The sequence below is a fragment of the Pimephales promelas genome, chromosome 3, assembly GCF_988280905.1.
Source record: "Pimephales promelas chromosome 3, fPimPro1.hap1.1, whole genome shotgun sequence".
In the NCBI taxonomy this organism is placed as follows: domain Eukaryota; kingdom Metazoa; phylum Chordata; class Actinopteri; order Cypriniformes; family Leuciscidae; genus Pimephales; species Pimephales promelas.
Window position 1 is genome coordinate 43711500 of NC_142771.1, and position 20174 is coordinate 43731673.

Below are 20174 nucleotides of genomic sequence, written 5' to 3' on the forward strand. Positions count from 1 at the left end.
ATAAATAACCAAATGCATGCAAATAGGAAGTGAAATTATAAATGATATGTATTTATGCAGTGACGCACATAACATCACTGTAAGTTTTAAATACAGCACCTGCCGAATTTAAACTCCCCCTCCAATTTCAGCTTTGCAAGAGAAAGCTCATTTTGATGACACCTTTGTCCATGGAGGGTCCTCTGCAGAAAAGCACAAGTCTGAATGACTTCACAGTTATAGGCATTTTACATGTATTTCTGTTTTTTTTTTCCTCCTCACCGAAATGCAGTTAATCATCCTGGAAACAGAAAGTGTGCATCATCAAAATACATTTAAAGTTGTAGGTAAATGTTGAAATGGACAAGTGTTATTTCCACTTCAGATGACTAGCCACCCAGTTATACTGGCAAATGTCGGACTGTCTATATTTTATTTAAACAGTGCACAATGGGAATAAATGTGAAATATTAACATTTCATATTTGACTTGGTAAGTATAGTGCACTTAAACATAATATCCTGTAGCCAGTGATCGGTTTTTGCAACACTTTCTGGAAAACACTGATAATTATACTTATTAATAAATACCTGCAAAAAAAAAAAAAAAAAAAAAGACACCAAACTTTAAGTAAGTAACAGGCTTACAAATTCGGATTCTGGCAGGGAGGCGAAATTCGGCACAACACCGGTCAAACTTGAAGGCAGCATCATTTGTTTACAGATAATATTCGATCGAATGCAGTGACATCCACACTTGAAGTGGGATTAGGTGTCCAAGAATTTTTTGGGCTCTCACTGGATGTGTCAAGCCATGTCAAAAACACAAATTGGACTAAGAATTGCTCTGTCATTCTCATTTTCTCTCTCAGATGCCATTTTCCCCTGTGCTGTTCCTGCTGCTCACGGGGCTGGATGTGAGCTGGTCTCAGGACGAGAAGCCGACGGTCCCGTTTGGCTGTGGGTTTGGTCTCCAGCGCCCCTACACTCTCCTGTGTGACCTGGATGCCGTGTGGGGCGTAGTGGTGGAGGTGGTGGCGGCGGCCGGTGTTCTCGCTGCTGTTTTACTGCTGCTGGTGTTACTGTGTCGCCTGCACTCAGTGACCGAGGCCCCGAAGCGGAGTGGCATCGGCCCTGTTCTCCTCCTGCTGATCGGCATCATCGGGCTGTTCGGGCTTAGCTTCGCGTACCTTATTGAGAACAACGAGAGCATTTGTTTGGTGCGCCGTGCCCTCTGGGGTGTGTTCTTCTCTTTGTGCTTTGCTTGCATGTTGGCACAGGGAGTCAGGCTGCGCAGGCTAGCTCGCGAGTCTCGTAGCCCAGGCGGCTGTGCCCTCGTCGGACTAGCATTAGGGTTGGCGGCGGTGCAGGGTATTATTGCTGCAGAGTGGCTCCTGCTAACCGTGATTCGGGAGGGTAACCCGGCTTGCCAGTATCAGCCTCTGGACTTTGCGCTTGCGTGCGCATATGTGCTAGCGCTCCTGCTAGCAGCCCTGTTAACCGCAACATTAGCGCTGTGTGGGAAGGCACGGCCGTGGCACTGTAATGTTGTGTGGCTTCTGGTCTCCTGCTTGCTGTCCATTCTCTTGTGGGTGGCTTGGGTTGGTTTCTACGTGTATGGAAACACAGTGCTTGGGAAGTCTCCAGACTGGGATGATCCGGCGTTAGCTGTAGCGCTGGTAGCTCAGGGTTGGCTGTTGTTGCTGTGTCACGCTGCTCCTGAAGCCCATGCATGTCTTCGAGGACCAGCACAGCCTTCTGCTCCAGACTATTTCGACACATCCCAGAATTCCTCACGCATGAGAGAGGCCAGCCTTGATGAGGACATCCCACTTTCACACAGGCAGTTTGTGGAGAACCAGGGATATGCGTTTGATGAAAATACTGCAGGTACAGTTAGGCCCAAAGATGAAGAGAACACTTCAAATAAAAACTTAAATATAGATCCTAACAGCCATCCTTTACTTTTGTAGGTTTGAGGAGTGGCAGTCATCATAATGGCAACACAGGGGCCAGACCCAGCGCGCCTTTCAGAAGTAACGTCTACCAACCGACTGAGATGACCATGATACTAAACGGAGGAGCAGTGAGTATTTCACTTTATATGTTTTATAAATCAGTCCCTCCAGAAAAACGCGATTATGCGATCGCTGAATTCAATGCAAAATCAGCCAAAGTCCGCATATTTATACGGGGGCCGCATTTTTTCAAATACGGCGCACTTTCGCCGCATAAATTGCCGATTTCCATGCAAAATATGCGGGGTTTGCATAATTTCATAATCCTCCATAATCCATTTTCGTTGCAAAATAAGTCACACATGTATCTTAGCAGAAAGTTGAAAAATGTTGCGTTTGCTTCACACAAGAGCAGCCATTTCCCCCTGTTTCCATGGGAACGTTATGAAGTGACGCAATTACGCGACGCTAGACAGACTCACGGAGGCGATTGACATCTCACAAATCGAACTCGTATAACTGTCTGTCACACGTTCTACCGTCACATCGTTACTTAATGAACAACATGAGATAAAAGAAGTAGCATCAAACAGAAATTACCCACTTACCCGTTCGAGGCGCACATACAGTATAACACTCCAGAGAGTTCAACAGGGAGCGCGCAGCTCTTAAAGGGGCCACACCTTATTTACACTCGTTACAGTCTGAAATAAAACAAGATGAGAAATTAAATATTCCCAGCACTTTCTATGATGTAGTATGCTTGCTTATCAAAGGAAGTAATAAGAAATGACTCTTACATTAGCCTAGTGAGAACAGGATGTTGGGGGAATCACTTTTTTTCTCTTTTTCATCAAACCGCAATTTTTGCAAGTTCCTTCAATTTTTGCAAATTCCTGCAATTTCATCGCATAAAATTGCATAAATATCCCGCATATTCCATTTTAAAGAAATTCCATTCATTATTTTAAAGAAAACGGGCCGTGCAATCAATAAATTTTTGCCTGCAACAATCCCAAAAAAACTCCGCGTTTTTCTGGAAGGACTAATCGCAATTTTTTTCACAAATTTTTGGAAATTACCACCACAAAATCAGTCATTTTGATCGCAAAAATCACAAAAAAAAAAATCGTGAAATCCTGGAGGGACTGATAAATAGGCCTGGAGAAACCTTACTCCCAAATTCCTTACTACATCTGACAAATGTAAGACTGTAGGACTCTATTGACTGACTCGAGCTTGAGACAGGCTCACTGATCTAGTATATAGAATGACTGGATAGCTCATGACGTTATAAACAGTGAAGCCACCGCGCCGCCATATTGTGATTCCCTAGTGAGCTCACGCGTTCTATTGAATCAGTAGGAAATTCTATGATTTGACTGAGAAAACATTGCGAAACGGGACACCGTTTTTAAATCTAAAGTCTCCCTGACCAGCCTTACAACGCAAACATCCTAAACATTTAAATGGGTATTTGTTTAAAGTCGAAAATTATTCCTGCTTATTAAAAATTAAGTATATATGTATATTGTGCGCGTTGCTAAAGATAGGCGCCGAGTCTTCTTTCGACGGACACCGCGTCCAAGCCACACCATCAAAACACTGTCAATTTCACAATAACCATCCTGTGCAGACTCAGTTGTATTGCACACCAATGTGCTATCCTTGGTAGAAACCATTGTTTAAGGTAGAAACCCAAAAATCAAGAAAAAAAACACGTCAGAGGTCATTCCCGCACCCAGTCTATTTCTGCTGTGCTGCAGGCGCTGAAATAAGTGATGCATGGTTCGCATGGTTCGTGGTCAAACTGAACACTGACATGAAAATATAGTTAACAAACACATTTAATTAAAATAATAATAAGTAACGTTAATGCATTGAATAATATGTTTATTGGGTTTAAACTTGAAGACGTCTGTGAAAGAATGCATAGTAGGCTATAAACATTTTTTAAACATCGACATATCGGAAATATCGACAATTGTGCATATAAATTACTATATATTGATAATATTACATTTACCGGGTTACCCTCCCGAATCACGGTTAGCATTATTATCTACTACAACCTGTGGGCAGTTTTTTGTAGATCCTTTTGTGAACTTCGATTTACACTTGTTGATGCACAGCGGGTCATCTTAAAAGTGCCGTCGGAGCTACTATCTCTGTATAACGGCCGTTGGAGCCCTCTGCTGGAAGGGAATCGTAAGATGGCCGCTCGAACACTTCCGGTGGCTTCACTGCCTAGTTAGAACGTCATGAGCTATCCAGTTTATTGTTTATTGTTTATTGTTAAAAGGATCCCCATTAGCTGTCACCAAAGTGAGAAGCTATTCTTCCTGGGGTCCACAAGAAAAATAAGTAGCTATATAAATTACATAACAATGATAATCTAAAAACAATTAAACCATTGTAGATATCATTATAAACATCATCAAAAATTAATCAAAATAAATTATTACAATGTTACCATCATTATTCCATTCATACATTCTCTACTCACAATTCTAAATAGTGCATTCTCAGATAATACCTGAAAGAGACTTTGCCATTCATTTTACGTATATTCAATGGACAATTGTTCCAATGATTAATGCCACGATAAATAACTGTTCTCTTTAAAGCATTTGAATTTGGACGTGGCAACATCATCTGGCCATCATCAGCTGACCTAGTCAAATAAGAATGAACCTGATCACACCTAACAATTTGGTTGTAAAAAAACTGGTTTGAGAAGAAAGTATGGTTTTACTGAAAAATTTAGTTGTATTAAAAATAGGGCTGTGCAAAAGTTAATTGCGATTAATCGCATCCAAAATAAAAGTCTGTGTTTACATATATATCTGTGTGTGCTGTATATAATTATTTTGTATATATAAATACACACACATGCATGTATATGTTTAAGAAAATGTGTTATTCCTATATAAAATATTTATATTTATATAATATAGATTATGTATTTATATATATATACAGAATTTAAGAGCAAATAATTCTTAAATATATGCATGCATGCATAGGTATTTATATATACAAAATAATTATATACAGCACACACAAATATATTATGTAAAACAGACTTTTATTTTGGATGCGATTAATCGCAATTAACTTTTGCACAGCCCTAATTAAAAATCAATCTTTTCTCCACCATTAGCCATGATAGTAGACGGTGCATACTGATAATATTTGTTCTTATAGGACAAACTAATATTAACCTTGCAGCTCTATTTTGGACAGTTTGTAATTTATTTAGTTGACCGCTGGATATAGATGACCATACTTGGGCACAATAATCCAGGTGACATAAGATTAAAGATTTAGCTACCTGTCCAACAATGTATGGAGGTACATAAGAAAGACCATTGAGATACCACAACCCATCTTCTTAACTATCATATCAGTATGTTCTGCCTATCTATTATTGTGCCCAGTAATTTTACTTTATCTACCTGTTCTACAGGTCATATTTGGTGTTGATGACAGTTTATAACTCGATCCAAAGATAATTGATTTGGTTTTCGAGATATTCAGCACCAACTTATTTCTTTTTATCCAATCAAAAACCCTATTTAACTCAGCAGTTAAAATATTGTTCAGTTCACTGACTGTTTTTGCAGCATAATACAATGTGGAATCATCAGCATACATTTGTACAGTAGCTTTACACAAAACTAATGGCAAATCATTTGTAAAAATGGCAAATAAAAGTGGTCCAAGGCAGCTACCTTGCGGGACCCCACAGTCCAAAACCTTCGAACGAGACCAGCTGCCATTGTAATAAACTCGTTGCGTCCTACTTGTGAGATAACTCTTCATAAATCGTATGGCAATTGGACTAAATCCATAACATTCTAGTTTACCAATGAGTAGATTGTGATCTATGACATCAAATGCCGCACTGAAATCAAGTAATACTGCACCTTCCTTACTTCCCGTTCCTCTACACTATTAAACTGGAAAGTGCAACTCTTATCACATTATTTTTTATGAGGTTTATGTAATTAGAATCAATATTGTCCATATTCTGCCTTAGTACTTGGACCTTATTTATGAAGAAATCATTAAAATAATTTGCTATAGAGCTGGTAAGTCCCGCCCCTTCCGCTGGACCTCTAGGTTGAAAAACCGTCAATTCAAGTGAATGAGAGAAAATAATTATTTTCTAATCCCGTTTGAATTTTGCAATGAATGTGAACATACGTTGTCTCAGAATTTTTCTATAATGTTTCGTGTAAAGAATGCTACGATTTAGCGTATTTTCATACGGTTAGACTTTGTGTGAGAGCACTTTGTGGACTACAACTCTTTCGACGTGTTTGATATACATCACCCCCACTAGCACATGGATCCCGCTAAACATGCCTGTGTCTTTGGTGCACTTCACCGCCTTCTTTCAGGGCGAGGACAAACTAGTTGAGCGTGGTGAAAACCGTGATTTGTGGAGGGAAAACGTGTTACGCGGCGACGTCACATATGCGTCGTGTAGTCTTTCTCATTATGTCTATTCCACAACTGCTAGCCAAAGAATCATACAATATACTGCCAAACTCGTTACATGAGAAATTATATAAAAAAATTCACAGACAACATATGTTACATTCATGGCACAATTCAAACGGGATCAGAAAATAATTATTTTCTCTCATTCACTTGCATTTCAACCTATAGGTCCACTTGAAGTTTTACGGATGGGCGGGACTTACCAGCTCTATATCAGCTGGTTTGGTCAGAAATTTGCCTTCCACATAGGAATCCGCTCCAGTTGACCGTCTCCCCATTATTTCATTAAGTGTTTTCCAGAGCTCTTTACCATCTTGTTTTACAGCATTTATTCTCTGCATATAATATTGTTTTTTCATCGATCTATTCAGTTTTGTAACCTGATTTCTGAGTTGACAGTAGTTGACAGTCTATCCTCCACCAATCCAGTCTTTGATTTAATTTGATCTAATATTTGATTTTTTTATCTTTACTAAGATTTGATTTTATCTCTTTCTTTCATGAGGCTCTTTATTAGGGCTGGGTAATAAATATTGATTTCTCGATATTAATCGATTCTCATTTTTACGAACCGATATCGATTCTTAAATCTCAAAAAGAATCGATTAGTCATCCTGTTTCATTTGAATGAATGGGACATTGTATCGCGGCTGCGCGCATCCAAAAAATCGCAAAAAATCGCTTTGTCACTATTGATATGAAACAAAGTCTCAATTTTCAAATTACGTCCATTTTCTTTAGAAATTCAAAAACATAAATAGCGTTTTGGCGCTGTGGCGTGAGATCAAGAGAAACAGCAGCGCTAATAATACCAGTTACGGCGTGAAATAAATATAAATGAGCATCTGAAAGTGTGTTAAAAGATAGAGTACAACTTATCGAAATCCGTATCATGTCACATTGATTCGCTCAATCAGCATTTCAACCATGGAAAGACGTCAGTTAAACAGCTTGTAATCAATGTATCGTAATATTTATCTCAGAAAACCGGCATAAACACGTTAGTCAGCTAGAAAAAATAACTCCAGAGAGGAGCATTTTGCTAAATCTATACACCATATTACATATGCATTATAATCTTAATGTCTTAATCTTAATCTTAATCAATATTTAATGCATATTTGAATAAATCTGGCAAGTTTTTATGACAGCCACCATTTAAATGTTTATATTTCATATAATCTTCTTTTTATAAAAATAAATAAAAGTGTAATTTAAGTACAGCTACAAAACAGTTCATTATTGACTAATGAAGGCTAATGAATAATGAATTCATTATAGGCTAATGAAGCCTATTGGCTACAACTAGACTCCCATAGTTTACAGAATTTAAGAGATTTGATTCCCTTGAGAAAAATGGCCATTTATTGGAACTGATATCCAAAATAATCGATATTGAATCGAATCGAATTGCAAGCTTGTGAATCGAAATCGAATCGAATTGTGAAATTTGTCTGAATACCCAGCCCTACTCTTTATAGTCTCATTCAGCCATGGGGCTGGTCTCGCTTTTACAATACACTTCTCATAGGGGCATGACTGTCAACAATCTCCATAAAGCTTTCCATAAATATATTTAAGGAGGCCTCAGGCTCCTCAGCAGCGTACACTTCAGTCCAATTAATATCACTAACATCTGCCAAAAAACTCTCCGGAATAAATTTCTTAAACATCCTTTTATGTACTATATTGAAGTTACATTTAGGAATTTTAGTTTTCCTGGTAATTGCTTTGATATTACGATCACTAAAACCCACAGATCGAGAAACTGGTTTAGTGCAGCATTCAGGAATATTTGTATGGTCTATGCAAGCAGCAGTAGTATGGCCAGCACTATTAGTAATATTTACTAATGACACTATTAGTCACTATTAGTCAGACTATAGTTGGTTGATAGATCATCTGAGACAAATTAAAAGCATCGATCAATGAAACCATATTTTGTCTCATTGGACATTGATTTGCAAACCAGTCTATGTTCATATCCCCAAGTAAAAAAAATATCACAGTTCACCTCAGTAACTTTTTCAATTAACACACATAAATCATTCATATATTGCACATCAGTCCCAGGAGGCCTATAGCAACAGCCGATCAGCACCGGTTTAAGATGCACTTTGACCCATAAAGATTCTAAACCAATTGAGATAAACTGAGAGCACAGTGTTGCCGGAAAGTTATCTCTGATATATAATGCAATACCACCCCCATGTTTATTCCTATCCCTTCTAAATACATTATAGCCATCAATAGAAATCTCTGTATCAAAAACAGTAGCATCCAGATGGGTCTCTGATATTGCCAAGATATGAATGGAGTTTTCTTTAATCAGATAATTAAGTTCCTTCTTTCTGATGCTGCAGACATCCAAATGGGCCATAACAAGACCCTTTGAAATAGGAAGGAGATGCTTATAATCATTGGGCCTACTATTCATAAAAAAAATGTAGTTCAGTTCCTCAAACCAGAGAACAAGTCCAGCTCCTGTCTCCAACTCCAGTTCCTGGCAATTGATGCCTTTCTAATCCTTATGCTTTTGGGCAGGGGGATGGACAATAAGCTTGTCATGTCGGATGTACGCTTTCATGGCTGGAATGAGTTCCTTGCGCTTTTGCCTGACGGCTTCAGTATAGTCCTCATTCATATAGATGTTAGTCCCTTTCAGATCCTTAGTTTTTCCCAGAATCTTTGTATCTGAGGAATTTAATCATAATAGGCCTTGGTCTCTTTCCCGAATATCCTGATGGATTTCCAGTCCTATGTGCACGTTCAATCACCATCTGACTACTATCCAGGTGAAGTTTCTCATTTATCACACATCTGACTTTGTCTTCAGTCTCCTTCCAGCTTTATTCTGGGCCTCAGGAATGCCATCCACAACAAGGTTATTCCTTCTTGTTTGACCCTCCGAATAGTCTGCTTTCTCAGTCATCTCTGCCAATTTTCTCTGCATTGTTTTGGTTTCAGCACAAGCAATTGTTCTCTCAGACTCAATTTTCTCATTTTTCTTTAATAGATCATCAATGTCCTTCTGGGAGAATTGCAGGCCGCTTCTCAGCTCCTGTGTCTCCTTGGTCAATCTGTCAATCCGAGTGTTCACATTGTTCACAATTAGTTCCACAACAGTCTTCAAGTTGCTTTCTTGCTGCTGCAGAAGTTTCATTAACAGTTCTTTTTGTTGACTCATTAGATCTCTTATCTGTGAAAGTGACACCAACTCCTCTCCATTGCTTTGGTCCTTCTTAGGTGTGGTGTGCTGGTGTGGTGAGATTCTCTGGCTTCGGCTGACAAAGTAGGCCGAGATAGTATCCACCAAAAATCTCAGAGCATGAATATCATCCACTGCTTTTCACTAAGTTTATTATAAAGTATAGAATCTCAGAGTGGATATAAGATTTTTTTTTAATTCTTTGGTTAAATAAACACTTGTCTAGTCAAAGTGTAGTCAACTGTTACAACTGTTACAATCTGTGTAGTGGCGCATGAGCTATCCAGTCATTATATAGATCAGTGCACAGTCCCTGTTTTCTGTTTTGCTGATACATGGCTATACTTTGCACATGAAGATGGGGATTTAAAATGTTGGCAGAGACAAACCAACGTCTGTATACAATCACAACATGCTTTCCATCCTTGGCTCTGGAACAATCTAACTTTGAGTTTATCTTCACCCCATATCTAAGAATCAAGATTGATCTCTTTTTGTAATTTAATTTTTAATATACAGTAGCCGTTATTTTTAAAGAAAATGTCGCTAAACAATTCCCAAATAAGAAGGTTTTTGGTTCAATAATTTAAAAAAAATTCTGAATGAATTTGTAGGAAATTAGTAGTAGTCCGTTATTTTTTTGAATTGGTAGGTTTCGTCGGGGCCTGAAGAAATATAGAGCTGCGTATCATCAGCATAACTAACGCATGATTGTATCTCTATCTATCTATGATTGCATAACGCATTATCTCCCAAGTGTAGTGTGTACAGAGTGCAATGGTCAACAGCAACAGTCCTAGACCTGAGCCTTGTGGTACGCCATACTGAACTTGTGATCGATGTTGTAGTTTACTACTACAAACTGATAACGGTCAGATAAGTATGATTTAAACCATGCTAATGCAATTTCACTATTGCCATCATTAGTGATTCTAGTATCTTACGAGTGTATTCAAAAGAATGTTATGGTCGACTCGATAGTATTAAATGAAGCACTCAGATGACATTAATGAGAGATACAACCATGATCGGACGATAAGAGCAAATCATTTGTTACTCTAATGAGAGCTGTCTCAGTACTATGGTACTAGGTTTAATAACAGCCAGCTTAAAAGTTGTCGGTACATATTCTAATGAATTAATGATATTAAGAGGAGGATCTATGACCTCTGGAAGCATCTCTTTCAGTAGTGTATTCGGTATGGGGTCTAACATACTGTATATGTTGTTGTTTTAGATGATTTTTTTTAGATGATTTTTAGAGATTCTTCCTCTCCTATAGCAATGAATAAATACAATTTTCCCTCTGGGAGACTACGTATAATTGATTGTCTGATGCGATACTGTAGTGGACGGTTGCATGGTTATACTTTTCTCCCTGATATAACAATCTTGTAAGTAAAGAAGTTCATAAAGTCATTACTGCTGTGCTTTTTTGGAAACATCTAGGGTTGAATCTTTTTATCACGTTAATTTAGCCTCTGTTTCAAATAAATACCCAGGGTCGTGTTTGTTTTCTTCGAAGAAAGTTGAAAAATTAGCAGATCTAACCGTTTTTAATTCCTTTCAGTACACAATCGTGCTCTCTCTCCACGAAATGCGAAAAACCACTAGTTTTGTGTTCTTCCAGTTGCGCTCCATTTTTCTGGATGGTCTTCAGGAAGATTATATTATAAAGCAATCTTTAGTGTTAGAATTAATAGTTCTACCCTCTTTGTAACATGGAGTCGGCTTTGCGACCTCAATATTAAACTCAATATTAATGGAGGGTTAACCCCGCATAAAGCTTTCTTACACAAAACATGTCTTACAAACCAATATATTGTCTTATCTGAAGGAGTAGTCAGGAAGATTTTCACATAGTTTTGAAGCAAATATTCTAGGCCATGTGATACAGTTTTCAAAAGTCTTGTGAAGAAATAATCAGTGTGGGTTTTATGACCTTATTTCAGTCAAATGAAGTCAAGTCATATTTATTTATATAGTGCTTTTTACAATACAGATTGTATTAAAGTAGCTTCACAGTGATAATATGAAAGTAATACAACACAGATCAATAATATAGTTGAATATTAAAATGTCCCCAACTAAGCAAGCCAAAAGCAAGGCAACAGTGGCAAGGAACCAAAACTCCATCAGGGACAGAATGGAGAAAAAAAATCTTGGGCTCAGTCGGGGGCCAGTTCTCCTCTGAACAACGAAAGAACAGTGATTACAAAACAAATTGAATCGAAACATTAAGAGAAATTGTCAATTTCCATCTGTTAGTCGAAGTAATCACGCCAGTTTGGAGACGAGATGTTGGGGATCAGTGCCGATGGCTGTCGTGTCGATGAGGCCGGATGAGTCGGGATGGGTCCAGGCGCAGGTCCACCATAGAGGGTCCCTCGGGATAAACAGATATTAGCGTAGACGCCATCCTTCTTTTGCAGACCACCAGCAGTCAATTTTGATATTCTAGGTATTATCAACTGGCCGGAGTTTAGAGATCGCAATAGTTGTGAAGGACTATAATGCGTTAAGAGCTCGCTCAAGTACTGCAGGCAGCCAATGCAGGGTTGACAGAACCAGGCTAATATGGTCATACTTCCTGGTTCTGGTAAGAACTCGAGCGGCTGCGTTTTGGACTAGCTGAAGTTTGTTTATTAAAGGGGTAGTTCACCCCAAAATGAAAATTAAGTCATTAATTACTCACCCAACCCCTGTACCAACCCCGTAAGACCTTCGTTCGTCTTCGGAACACAAATGAAGATATTTTTGATTAAATTTGAGAGCTGTATAACTACCACATAGGCTCCTAAGGGACTGGCTCTTGATGGCCCAGAAAGTCAATGAAGAAAATGTTTAAATATTCCATGTGACTACAGTGGCTCAAGTGGCTCTAAGTTTATCAAGTGACGAGAATACTTTTTGTGCGAAAAACAAAACAAAAATAACGACTATAACGTGGAAATCGTATGGAAGTCTCGTTTCAGGCCAACAAGGAAGAAAAGGAATAGTCGAATAAAGTCGTTATTTTTGTTTGTTTTTTCGCACAAAAAGTATTCTCGTCGCTTGATAAACTTATAGTTGAGCCACTGTAGTCACATGGAATATTTAAACCTTTTCTTCATTGACTTTCTGGGCCGTCAAGAGCCAGTCCCTTAGGCAGTCTATGTGTTAGTGATACAGCTCTTACTATGTGTCTATGTGTTAGTGATACAACCCTTTAAACGTGCAGGGCAACCTCCCAGTATATGCAGTTCTACAGATACTAGACACATGACATTCAAATGAGAGATTGGTATCAAAGAGCACACCCAGGTTCTTAACTGACGACGAAGACTTAACAGAGCAGCCATCAAGTGGTAGACAGTATTCTAGGCTGTTGCGTGTGGAGGTTTTGTCCAATAATTAGAATCTCTGTTTTTTCATAATTTAGAAGTAGGAAATTACTAGTCATCCAATTTTTTTATATGAGCAATGCATTCCGTTAATTTTGTGAATTGGTAAGTTTCATTAGGTTTTGAAGCTGGATACAGCTGGGTATCATCAGCATGTGTGCAACAGTGAAAGCTAATTCCATGTTTCCTAATGATATCTCCTAATGGTAGCATGTACAGGGTGAATAGCAGCGGTCCTAGTACTGAGCCTTGTGGTACGCCATATTGAACTTGTGATCGATAAGACATCTCTTCATTTACTGCTATAAAACTGATAACGGTCAGATAAGTATGATTTAAACCGTGCTAATGCAGTTCCACAAATGCCAACATAGTTTTCTAGTCTAGAATGTTGTCAATTGTGTCAAATGCAGCACTAAGATCAAGTAACACTAATAGAACCACGATCGGACGATAAGAGCAGATAATTTGTGACTCTAATGAGAGCTGTCTATGATGTGGTCTAAATCCTGACTGAAAATCCTCGCAGATATCATTTCTTTCAAGAAAGGAACACAGTTGTGAGGATACTGCTTTTTCCAGTATCTTTGACAAAAAAGGCAGATTCGAGATCGGCCTGTAACTAATTCTGTAGGATCACGTTGCGTTTTTAACAAGCGGTTTTAGCATAGCTAGCTTAAAGGTTTTTGGTACGGGTACGTATCCTAGTGACAAATAAGAATTAATGATATTAAGAAGAAGATCTCTGACCTCTGGAAGCATCTCTTTCAGTAGTTTAGTCGGTATAGGGTCCGATTAAACTACTGAAAGAGATGCTTTCTTGTATGTTAGAACATACAAGTTGTTGATTTAGATGAATTAACAAGTTTGCAAAATTCTTCCTCTCATATAGCAGCAAATGAGACAAATCTTTCCTCAGGGAGACAACAATGCACCCCCTGATGCGCTACTGTGGTAGACAGTTGCATAGTTATAATTTTGTCCCTGATATTATCAATCTTATTCATAGAGTCATTATTATTCAAGAATTTCATAAAGTCATTTAAAGTCATAAAGTCTGTGTTCCTTGGACACTTCTGGGCTTGAAGCTTTCTTTTTAGTTAGTTTAGCCACTGTTTCAAATAGATACCTATGATTATGTTTATTTTCTTCTAATAGGTTTGAAAAATAAGCAGATCTAGCAGTTTTTAAGGCCTCTCTGTAAGCAATCGAGCTCTCCTTCCATGAAATCCGGAATACCTCTAGTTTTCTTCCAGCTACACTCCATTTTTCTGGCTGCTCTCTTAAGGGCCCGAGTGTCAAAATCTCGTTCAGTGACATTTTGTTTTTGTTTTTTTAACCACGCATAAACGTCATTATCTGAAAACTAAAAACTTCTATATAAATATCGTCTGTGGGAGGTCTATGTATACATACCGTTCTATATATATATACCGTCACTGTAAAGCTGCTTTGAAACAATCTATATTGTTTTTTAACTATATAAATGAAGGTGACTTGTCTTATTGAGAGGTGTTTTTCCCACTTTTGAAACACCACTCGTCTAATGTAAATGTCTTGACTGTGAACATGCCAGCTTCTTAATGGCTAATTTTGTTTCTTTTTTTTTCCACAGGTTCCATCCGCCCCTCCCACATACACAGGAAGACAGCTTTGGTAGAGGAGGAGATTGGGAAAGGGTGAATGGAAAAGTGGTGCAAGCTCCTGAACTGGAAGAAAAATCTCTGAAGTGAATACAGGCACAACGTCAATGATCACGGATGTTAAAACAGGACAACTCTTTGCATTATCAATAGTTGTGGTTATTTTGAGTTGGTGTACTGGAAAAATTTGCAGTTTCTCTATTAAAAGCATTAACAGCTTTTAATTCCAACAGTATTTTAAAAGCAGCATTATCTCAAATGATTATGTATTATGCTTTGGATTCAGATTCACCCTGTAGTTATATCAGGCTCTGTAAGTTACAGGTCTGTCTCCACTGCAGTAAAAGCTGGACATCTTATTCTATGAGAACAGGATACAGTTCTTTGGTCAAAGTTGTTATTTTGAATGCGAGTTGTCTGTGTATGAATCACTGAAGCAACATGCTGTGACAAATCTAAAGCTTTCTTCTGTGAACTAATGAGATCAGATCTCACTCAATTCTATGAAATCTTAGCAAAATGGGCTGTATTTTTAATTATCAAGGTTCTTGCATTTGCCACTGGAGTTGCGTATGATTTCAAATGTTTTGATCTCTGCTGTTTTACACGCTGTTATACGATTAACCTTCTACTACTGCTGGACAGATACCAGCGGGAATAACTAAATTGAGATGACAGAGCGAGGAAGTGAGGACATATTAATAATAGTTGTGTTAATATAGTTTTGGGAGTAGTAACTCAAAAAATGTCATCAATTACTCATCCTCATGTTGCTCCAAACCCGTAAGGCTTTCAAGTTCGGCTGGCAAAGTCTTACGGGTTTAGTTTTACAATCGCTGAAGATTGAAGCGTCAAAATATATATTCATTTGTGTTATTAGCCTGACGTCGTCATACTCCGTCTAGTCAGAATGTGAGTCTTCATTGGGCTGTGATGATCAGGTGTTTCAACCCAACCAGGAAAAAATGCCTCTGCACTCAATTGGATAGGCCAAATCCCGTAGGAAGGACGGCAAAAACATCTTTCCGATTGGCAAATGCCTTGAAGGTTCTCTGTTCTTCTTTTAAAATGCACTGTCTACATCTTCTGTAATGGCTGAATCTACACATCTCAATTTTCCAGCAGTGGCCATTCTTTGTCGTAATCAAATTTTTGGTGCAAATCAAGCGCTCTTTGGTTTACGTGGATCATCTGTCCATCATAGCATAAAGCCCGCCCTGACAATTTGATTGGTCTGAACAGCTTTGGTTGCTTCTCAACGGATCAAGTCCAGACCGAACTTCCCATCCTCAAAATGTTGTGGGCGGGGCTAAGTTCGGCTGGCATCCAGGCTGGAACCAAAGTCTTACGGGTTTGAAATTAAGTGAGAGAGTAAATGATGACGGATTTTTATTTTTGGGTGAACTATCCTTTTAGGACACTGAAAAGAGTGACATCCGCAATATGTGATGACTAGAGTAACGGAGATCAGAGAACTGTGGTAAGAGTTCATTCTTCAGATGGTTTTCTTTTCCTATGAGAGTGATAATGTTGTTAACCAGTTGTGTTCTTTTCAAATGAAAGTGTTTTGTGTTGTTGTTGTTTGCTGCTTAGACTGTGATGTAACCTTCTAAAAGGGACACTGAGCTGTAGAGAATAACTATGATTTGTTTTATAGTTATGCATGCAGAGTCCTATAAACTGATATGATACAGTTCAGTATTAGGCTGTTTTCACAAAACCAAGTGTGGACATTTGGTTGATTGCTTGGTCCAAAATTTCACCCTCCTCCCCTTGTTATACAAGGTACAAGAGCCAAATAATATGTTGCGGTTAATAAAAGTTATCCTCTGAGAATGCAAAGATGTAAATTACACATCATGAATTGCTGGAGTGGCTCTTAAAGTGAATTCAGGTGTGGTTTGCAAAACTGAGTATGCTGTTATTATTAGGGTCCGAACACCAAGGGAAAACCATTTTATCTTTAGTCTTCTTCTTCTTCACCAATGGCCAATGAATTGATGGCCAATTTGGCCAATACTTTTGGCTGTATCGTCTGGGATAGACAACATTAGCATTAGCACACCAGTAATTCTCAAACTGTGGTACACACACCACCCGTGATATTAATGTATGTGTGCGTGTCTATGCATAACCCACAGTCAAAGGCATCAATATAGCTTATGTAGACATTTTAGTTTGTCGTGCTGTCTCATCACTTTTTAGTTCTGAAACATATTTTGCGTGTATGTTTTCTAGAACAATTAACATTCATATGTCAAAAAAATCTAAATATAATTAATTGTCGACCCCATTATTGTGATTTACTAGTTGTCTCTAAATTTCAAAGTAGCGAATCAATGCGTTGGTGGAGGTTTTCAGGCTAAGATTTATTGTCAAAAGTCTCAATGGAAAATGTGAACCATAGTGAAACTGGGACAGTTGGCCTGTGACATTAGATACACATTAGAATGTCTGGATGTCATGGACAGCAGGATCAAATCAAATAGCTGTCATGACATCTCATCCCCAATATGTGACACCATTTACAGAACTGGTCAAAGCAGTAGATCAATACATTGCTCAAAGATACTCCATGTGAATCAGATACAGTTGTTGCATGTGACGTGTCTGTGAGAGAGCAGTTTCTTAACACAGGACAATACTTTACATTTTGCATTCTCAGAAGGGGGATGCTTTACCACACGTTAGCATGAACTTCCTTCTTGTACGGTCACTTTGTTTCTTATTGGCCAACTACTGTCATGACTGGAGCAACACATGAAGAGAATATTGCTGAATAAGTTTGAATGTGTTTACCTGAATAATAATGTAATAATGTAATGGCACAGACTATCCTTCACTACAATGGGAATCTCACTTGTAATGTGTTGTTGAAACATTTGTGTATGTTTTACGGTGCAGTTTCCCTCTAACACTGTTCAGAATGACTGAAGTGAAAGGGTCCCGATACTTATTAGGCTCTTTATATTAATATATCTGTTGTTTATGTTGTTTTGTCAAGCTCCTGTACATGTGTGTGTATATAATATGCACACATGATGTGTTTGTCAGGGTTTACATGACAGTCATAAAATAATCTGTGTATTTTCACATGACTGAAAAAGAGCAAGGCTTGAAGACACGATGACACTTTTTTTTAGATCACCTGTGTTCATTAAATTAACAGTAGTGAGAAATGCACATCTGTTCCCTGAATCTGAATACTACTGAATTTCCCTTGTTTCTGTATTGTTCACATAATCTCCCTCATACTCGATCATCTGGAGCTGTTCAGTGATGCAGCATGTCTATGTTTAGAACATTTCCCCCCTAAAACAATATATATATGAAATAAAACCATTCAACAACCGGTGACTGTGTGCTTCCTGCTCAAATCAGATAAATGTAACTGATCCACTGTTATTCTTTTGTTAAAAAAAAAAAAAAAAACACCTTTCCATGACTGTGATGAGGTGAGTATGATGACTGTGACATGACCAGATGAGTAAAGGGAAAGTTCTCCCAAAAATTAACATTTTGACACGAAAACAATAACAATCTGAGTTATATTAAAAAATGTCAAAAAAAAGTGCATCTATCATCATAAAAGTGCGTCTGTCCATCATAAAAGTGCATCTGTCATCATAAAATTGCATCTGTCCATCATAAAAGTGCATCTATCTGTCATAAAAGTGCATCTATCATCATAAAAGTGCATCTATCATCATAAAAGTGCATCTATCCAGCATAAAGTCCATCATAAAAGTGCATCTATCATCATAAAAGTTTATCTATCCACCATAAAAGTGCATCTATCAATCATAAAAGTGCATCTGTCCATCATAAAAGTGCATCTGTCCATCATAAAAGTGCATCTGTCCATCATAAAAGTGCATCTATCAATCATAAAAGTGCATCTGTCCATCATAAAAGTGCATCTATCATCATAAAAGTGCATCTATCCACCATAAAAGTGCATCTATCATCATCAAAGTGCATCTATCATTGTAAAAGTGCATCTGTCCATCATAAAAGTGCATCTGTCATCATAAAATTGCATCTGTCCATCATAAAAGTGCATCTATCATCATAAAAGTGCATCTATCCATCATAAAAGTGAATCTGTCCATCATAAAAGTGCATCTATCATCATAAAAGTTTATCTATCCACCATAAAAGTGCATCTATCAATCATAAAAGTGCATCTGTCCATCATAAAAGTGCATCTGTCCATCATAAAAGTGCATCTGTCATCATAAAATTGCATCTGTCCATCATAAAAGTGCATCTATCATCATAAAAGTGCATCTATCCATCATAAAAGTGAATCTGTCCATCATAAAAGTGCATCTATCATCATAAAAGTTTATCTATCCACCATAAAAGTGCATCTATCAATCATAAAAGTGCATCTGTCCATCATAAAAGTGCATCTGTCCATCATAAAAGTGCATCTGTCATCATAAAATTGCATCTGTCCATCATAAAAGTGCATCTATCATCATAAAAGTGCATCTATCCATCATAAAAGTGAATCTGTCCATCATAAAAGGGCATCTATCCAGCATAAAGTCCATCATAAAAGTGCATCTATCATCATAAAAGTTTATCTATAGATGCACTTTTATGATGATAGATGCACTTTTATGATGATAGATGCACTTTTATGATGGATAGATGCACTTTTACGATGGACAGATGCACTTTTATGATGATAGATGCTCTTTTATGATGGACAGATGCATGTATTGCGAATGAATGCACTTTTATGATTGATAGATGCATGTTTATGATGGATAGATGCACTTTTATGATGGGCAGATGCACTTTTATGATGAATATATGCACATGCACTTTTATAGATAGATGCACTTTTATGATGGACTTTATGCTGGATGATAGATGCACTTTTGATGGATAGATGCACTTCTGTCAAGCATAAAAGTGCATCTATCCATCATAAAAGTGCATCTGTCCATCATAAAAGGGCATCTATCATCATAAAAGTGCATCTATCAATCATAAAAGTGCATTCATTTCGCAATACATGCATCTGTCCATCATAAAAGAGCATCTATCATCATAAAAGTGCATCTCTCCATCATGAAAGTGCATCTGTCCATCATAAAAAGGGAATCTATCATTATAAAAGTGCATCTATCAATCATAAAAGTGCATTCATTCACAATACATGCATCTATCCATCATAAAAGAGCATCTATCCATCATAAAAGTGCATTTCTCCATCATAAAAGTGCATCTGTCCATCATAAAAGTGCATCTATTATCATAAAAGTGCATCTGTCCATCATGAAAGAGCATCTGTCAATCATCACTTTTATGATGATAGATGCACTTTTATGATGGACAGATGCACTTTTACGATGATAGATGCACTTTTATGATGATAGATGCACTTTTATGATGGACAGATGCACTTTTATGATGATAGATGCACTTTTATGATGGATTGATGCACTTTTATGATTGACAGATGCACTTTTATGATGGAA

The 20174-nt window shown here is 37.7% G+C and overlaps 1 protein-coding gene across 2 annotated transcripts in view; it reads left to right on the plus strand.

The window, feature by feature from the left end:
• gprc5ba (G protein-coupled receptor, class C, group 5, member Ba) overlaps nucleotides 1-14907 on the plus strand; it is a 41975-nt gene extending 27068 nt beyond the window's left edge. For both annotated transcript variants that reach the window (XM_039685450.2, XM_039685451.2), the window contains exons 3-5: nucleotides 851-1868; nucleotides 1952-2064; nucleotides 14652-14907. In XM_039685450.2, the coding sequence (XP_039541384.2) occupies nucleotides 851-1868; nucleotides 1952-2064; nucleotides 14652-14696 (1176 nt within the window). In that variant the 3' untranslated portion in view covers nucleotides 14697-14907. The remainder of the gene's footprint in view (nucleotides 1-850; nucleotides 1869-1951; nucleotides 2065-14651) is intronic.
• Nucleotides 14908-20174: the final 5267 nt, after the last annotated feature.